The 6,378-nt window shown below is 38.7% G+C and overlaps 1 protein-coding gene across 4 annotated transcripts in view; it reads left to right on the top strand.

The window, feature by feature from the left end:
- Positions 1–5,452, top strand: part of rhbdf1a (rhomboid 5 homolog 1a (Drosophila)) — a 45,809-nt gene extending 40,357 nt beyond the window's left edge. For 2 of the 4 annotated variants that reach the window (XM_044051574.1, XM_044051572.1), the window contains exons 11-18: positions 1,106–1,180; positions 1,283–1,444; positions 1,539–1,639; positions 1,734–1,797; positions 2,738–2,832; positions 3,125–3,200; positions 3,675–3,775; positions 4,982–5,452. In XM_044051574.1, the coding sequence (XP_043907509.1) occupies positions 1,106–1,180; positions 1,283–1,444; positions 1,539–1,639; positions 1,734–1,797; positions 2,738–2,832; positions 3,125–3,200; positions 3,675–3,775; positions 4,982–5,189 (882 nt within the window). In that variant the 3' untranslated portion in view covers positions 5,190–5,452. The remainder of the gene's footprint in view (positions 1–1,105; positions 1,181–1,282; positions 1,445–1,538; positions 1,640–1,733; positions 1,798–2,737; positions 2,833–3,124; positions 3,201–3,674; positions 3,776–4,981) is intronic. The other 2 variants (XM_044051575.1, XM_044051573.1) reach the window with 2 other exon arrangements.
- Positions 5,453–6,378: the final 926 nt, after the last annotated feature.

A 6,378-nucleotide genomic window follows, 5' to 3' on the forward strand; every position in this document is an offset into this window, starting at 1 on the left:
ACATTTTTATCTGGATATCCAATTCACTGATTTTGACCAGTATCGGACTGATACCGATACTTACCGATATCAATTCCCCTGGTAGATACACCTTTTTTCAGGTGTAATTGCAATACTTTACACTAAACTCTGAAGATTTGAGAATGTAGAAGAATTGTGAGATAATAAAGAATTGAGTGAGCGAGTGAGTGTTTTATAGAAACATAAACAAGTCTGTCCAAAATGTTGCCCATGAAGCCAGCAACAAATTTGGCACACTTTAGGGACTGAAGACAAAAATGGACAGGAGTAGCAATCAGCCAACAAGGGGCGACTTCACATTAACTCCATTTAAATATGGTTTCTATGGGAAAATGCAGACGTACTTGTTCATTTATAACGTCAGTAACAATCACTAGTTTCAGTTCTTCTTCAGTAGAACAGCGTTGCATTACATTACATTACATGTCATTTAGCAGACGCTTTTATCCAAAGCGACTTACAATGGAATCAAGTACAATTAGCCAGGGGTGGAATTGAACTTGCGACCATTATGTCTTTGGTACACAAGGTAGGGTCTTAACCACTGAGCCACTCCACCCCCGGCGTTGCCTGGTTACAGGTGAAAGTCTGGGAAAGTAAATCTCAAGGCTTCAGTATTACGTAGCTTTTTTTTATAATATACAGTTTCTGACGTATGGCAGCACACACACACACACACACACAAATCCATGACAGACAAATGTAGTATTAAGCTCCGCCCATCCTGTCCAGTCGTAATCAAGTTGTCCATCAATATTGATAATTATTTTGATAAAATCTGAGGGAAAATAAGAGAAAACTGTTTCTTTGTTGACAGAAAATAACAAGAACTCATCAAACAGAGAAACAATTTAATCACATTTATGCATTTTCTTTTCACGGTGCATAAACAATATATTTATATTCTTTGTTATATTGATTTTGAAGAACATTATATCACATATTGTTGAATTATTGCTCAAGCACTCGTCTGAACTGAACTGACCTCTGGCTCAGTTGTGATGATTAGTGAGTATTTTCAGCACGTTATGACTCTCACATCTCATCTTTATTACTTTCTGTTATTTCAATTCTTCTGTTTCAGGTTTTAAGAAACAAGGGTGTGTATGAAAATGTCAAGTTTGTGCAGCAGGAGAACTTCTGGATCGGGCCGAGTTCGGTGAGAACCTCTTATCTGCGTCCTGTTCTCCACAAAACGACACCCATGCAGTTTTTTTATAATAAATTCTCCATTTATTTTCTATAATCTTTGCATTGTTAGGAATCTCTGATCCACTTGGGGGCCAAATACTCTCCGTGCATGCGGCAGGACAAGCAGGTGCACGATCTTATCAGGGAAAAGCGAGCCGTCGAACGCAACTCCGCCTGCTGCGTGCGCAACGATCGCTCCGGCTGTGTCCAAACCTCAGAGGAGGAATGCTCGGTGTGTAAACAACGTCCACGTCTCATTCAAACACAGGTCGAAGACGTCAGGGCAGTTTTTAATCCCGCCTCTCTTTGTGTTTTTTTATTTTTAGAGCACGTTAGCCGTGTGGGTGAAGTGGCCGCGGCATTCCAGCACTCCGCAGTTAAACGGTAAAAACCGACAGCACGGCTCCGTTTGCCATCAGGACCCCAGGTACGACACAATACAACGTCCTCCATTTCTACTGGAGACTGGCATTTAACTGATATTGGTTTGTAATGTACATGTTGTGTTTGTCTTGTGATAGGACATGTCTAGAACCCGCCTCGGTACCACCTCATGAATGGCCTGATGACATCACAAAGTGGCCAGTGAGTATAATCTGTGTGGCATCGAGACATTAAACAGTCGCCTTAAATATGACATGGGTCGTTGAAAGTGCTTGAATTTTCTGCTAGAAAGAAGTTATGTTGATATTTAGGTACATTTCTGTTGACGTGAGAGTAACGTTTATAAGCAAGAGAGAGCAAATGACGACGTGATGCCTGGGAAATGAAAAATTCCAACGTCTCTGTCTCGCCAGAGAAAATGGACTAAGACTGACTTTGAACCAAGATCCTGAGGACAATCACTTGTCTAGATGAAGAGCATGCTGCTAATCAATAAGAGTGGACGCCATCAAGGATGAAGACGCTCTTTCAAGTTGTCCTCCCATCTTAAGCTGTGTTAGCACATTCAGTCCTTGAATTTTGAGCGATCTGGCCCTGGAAAGTGCTTGAAATGTCCTTGAATTTGATGTCAACTGAGGTGTAAATACACTTGAGAATTTTTTTATTATGCCTGATTCTAACAAATTCACCCGGTTTGTTAACACTTTTAATTAAATCATTCAAATTTGGCTGAGGTGGTTAGTGGCACATTTCTCTGTGGGGTGACAAAAAGTCAGGAGAGACATTTTTCACCGCTTCACACTAGGGCTGAACGATTTTGAATAGATGTCTAATTGCAATTATTTTGACAGGAATTGCAATTGCGACATGATTCATGGGAGTGGTTATTACATTATTCATCATCTTCATTCAAAAATGTTCTCAACAAAGCCAAATATGTTCTTTTCAGTCTGTAGAATGAGATATAATGACAATAATTAATCTTTAGCTTTAAAAAATATTTTGTGGCTCCTGCGATTTGAAAGTTACAGTTAAAGTTGATAAAATTCCGATGAATTGTTCAGCTCCTAGTTCACACGCACTTAAAGATCAAACGTGAGGAGGAAATTCACTGTTGTTTCTTCTGCTCGGATGTTTTTAGATTTGCACCAGGTTCAACACAGGGAACCACACTAACCTGCCTCATATCGACTGCACCATCACAGGCCGACCCTGCTGCATCGGAACCAAAGGAAGGTGAGGAGAACGTGGCCATGTACATCAGTGGTTCTCAAACTAGTACCACCTGAAGGAATATTGAGCTCATCCTCCTGGTATAGTCAAGTGAAATCAGACTATTCTGTCAAACTTATGAGGGGAAAAAAAGTCAGAATTCTAAGAAAAAAATCAGTTAATCTCAAACTCTTTAATCCTAATTCTGAGAAAAAAATGATTCAGGCCGCTTTATGTACCACTGGCGGTACACACACCCCAGATTGAGAACCAATGGGTTTACAAGACCACTAACTAAGTGCTGCTCGTGTTCTAGGTGTGAAATCACTTCCCGGGAATATTGTGACTTCATGAAGGGCTACTTTCACGAGGAGGCCACTCTCTGCTCTCAAGTGAGTGTCTATCACACATTATTGCACACAAATGAGATGTTTTGTATTTTTATTTTATTATTTTCTTACAAATCCTGCTGTTTTGTCCACTTCATGCATGTTATTTGAGATATTACCTGTTCGGTTAGAGCTGCGTATCATTTACAGTTTTTATCAATCCTGCTTCAGATTCTGCTTGTCAGGTCTTATCGATTTTAGATTTTTCATTTCCAGTAAGATTAAACAGAAAAAGTGAAATGTGAGCTAATAAAAAGTGAGTTCATGTTTGTTGAGGCAAAAAACAACAACAACAAAAAAAAGGATATATGTGATAACTAAAGTCAAGTCAGTGCATTTTACAGGTGTAAACAACAACTGTTTTGTGGCACATTATATCAGTTCAGATTCTTGATTCCCATCATTAGTCCTGCTGGTTTGTTGTTGTGAGCGTCATATAACAGACTCAAGGACACTCTCCGGTCTGTCTCTCCTCAGGTGCACTGCATGGACGACGTGTGCGGACTGTTGCCTTTCCTCAACCCTGAGATCCCAGATCAGTTTTACAGACTCTGGCTTTCACTCTTCCTGCACGCCGGGTGAGTCGCATGTTAGTGAATCTGAAGTTAATCCCAGCAGAGAACGGAGAACATGGTTTCGTAACCTTAACCCTTAGTGCTCACGTGGCACGGATCTGTGGTAAATTGCCGTGGGAATAATACACAACTCCTTCTATGGACATCCTGGGGGCGTCCAGGATGTCCAAAAGCCTGGGCACATCTTCAGGCTTTTAATGTGTAAAATGTGTTTTTTCTTCTTCTTATGTGTTGTTAAGTTAAGATTAATTTAATATCACATTCATTTATTTGTTTTAAACATGAGTAGCGATAATTGTGCAGAAGTCACAAAATGGACATTTTTTCATCTATTTTTGTTGTGCCGGGCGAACTTTGAACTGTGACATTTTTACAAATTTTGAGTAGTTTTTGCTCAGGTGTGTTTATATAGTAGAGAATAGAGAAAAAGAGAAATAAATTAATTAGAATTTCATCAGACTGCCTATAGGTTGTGCTGAAAAAAAGGATATAAGACGCTTCTTGCACATTCTTAGAGACTCAGTATATGCGTTTTTAAAAAAAACATAAAAAAATCATCCTAAATGCTCTGTGTTCTAAGCAGAAATATCAAGGTTTTGACATTGTAGTACGTCTGTTTTTACATCTAATCAATTAGATCATGTAATGCATTGATTAGATTTAGGTTTATGTCACTATATGATGCTATAATACTGATTCTGTTGTGTTTTAATTAGACAAACATGTATGCATGATTCTACTTCACTTTACTTGAAAGGTAATTATAGGATCATTGGACTGATAACTCCAAAATTTACATTGCATTCTGCAGCTTCAAACACGTGCATCACGGGCAGTTTTATTCCAGTTATGTGAGAGTGACAGCAGCAGGACTGTGGTGAAGGTCAGAGCTGTCAGTCTGTCTGTCAGCTGAAAGAGCTGCTGACCTCACGCTCATCTTCACCCACTCTGTGTTATCTCTCTCCCGGGTAATTAAACAAAGTGCCTTCACCACACGAAACTCATTAATCTTCAACTGGATGGATTTCGATTTTGTTGATGGGCAAAGGCGGCTTTTCTCTGAGGGGTTTGCCTCTTCAGCACACACGGATTATCTTCCCGACACGTGCGGATTTTCCTCCCCACATCTTATACAGCACAGTACAGACAGGCAGGCAGATGTAGTGGGGACATTTTTGTGTGACAGCAGCACTTCTTGTCTCCTCTCAGGATCCTTCACTGCCTGGTGTCTGTGGCGTTCCAGATGACCATCCTGAGGGACCTGGAGAAGTTGGCAGGGTGGCTGCGCATCTCCATCATTTACATCCTCAGTGGCATCACCGGCAACTTGGCCTCAGCCATTTTCCTGCCCTACAGAGCTGAGGTGATGCCCAGTTATAAACCGGTCATATCAGTGCTTTTCAGACTTACCAAGTAGCACCTGAGAAGACATTGAGCTCTCAAACTAAAACCATTATTATCACCAACGTTAAAATACAGTCGGATAAATAGACCCACAAAAAAGACCCCCATGTGACATGAATTTTGGTCACATTCTGGACGACATACTAAATAATGACTGTTTTGTCAAACATGCTTAACTATGACTTTTTTGTCACATTTTGGACGACATACTTAAGTATGACAAGGCTGTCCTAGATGGAACTTGAACCCACGATTCCTGGTTTAGAAGGTTGATTTCTTATCTGTCAGGCCACTGCAGCTCACTGTCTGTGCCACATGCCGTTTTTATCACATTTTGGACGACATACTAAAGTATGAATTTCTGTCAAAATTTGGACGACATACTATACTATGACAAAAAAGTCATAGTATAGTATGTCTTTTTTGTCGCATTTTGGACACCATGCTTAACTTTTTTGTCATCCAAAATGTGAAAAAAAAGTCATAGTATGTCGTCCATATTTGATCAAAAAAGTCATAGTGTAGTATGTCGTCCAAATTTTGACAAAAAAGTCATAGTTTAGTATGTCTTTCAAATTTTGACAAAAAAGTCATAGTATAGTATGTCGTCCAAATTTGATCAAAAAAGTCATAGTATAGTATGTCATCCAAATTTGATCAAAAAAGTCATAGTATAGTATGTGGTCCAAATTTTGACAAAAAAGACATAGTACAGTATGTCATCCAAAATGTGAAAAAGAAGTCATAGTATAGTATGTGATCCAAATTTTGACCAAAAAGTCATAGTTTAGTATGTCGTCCAAAATGGGATAAGAAAGTCATAGTATAGTATGTTGTCCAAATTTTGACAAAAAAGTCATAGTTAAGTATGTCGTTCAAATTTTGACAAAAAGTCATAATATAGTATGTCCAAAATTTGATCAAAAAGTCATAGTATAGTATGTCATCCAAAATGTGAAAAAGAAGTCATAGTATAGTATGTGGTCCAAATTTTGACAAAAAAGTCATAGTTTAGTATGTTGTCCAAAATGTGATGAAAAAAGTCATAGTATAGTATGTTGTCCAAATTTTGACAAAAAAGTCATAGTTTAGTATGTCTTTCAAATTTTGACAAAAAAGTCATAATATAGTATGTCGTCAAAATTTGATCAAAAAAGTCTTAGTATAGTATGTCATCCAAAATGTGAAAAAGAAGTCATAGT

This window comes from Solea senegalensis, linkage group LG19, assembly GCF_019176455.1.
Source record: "Solea senegalensis isolate Sse05_10M linkage group LG19, IFAPA_SoseM_1, whole genome shotgun sequence".
NCBI lineage: Eukaryota > Metazoa > Chordata > Actinopteri > Pleuronectiformes > Soleidae > Solea > Solea senegalensis.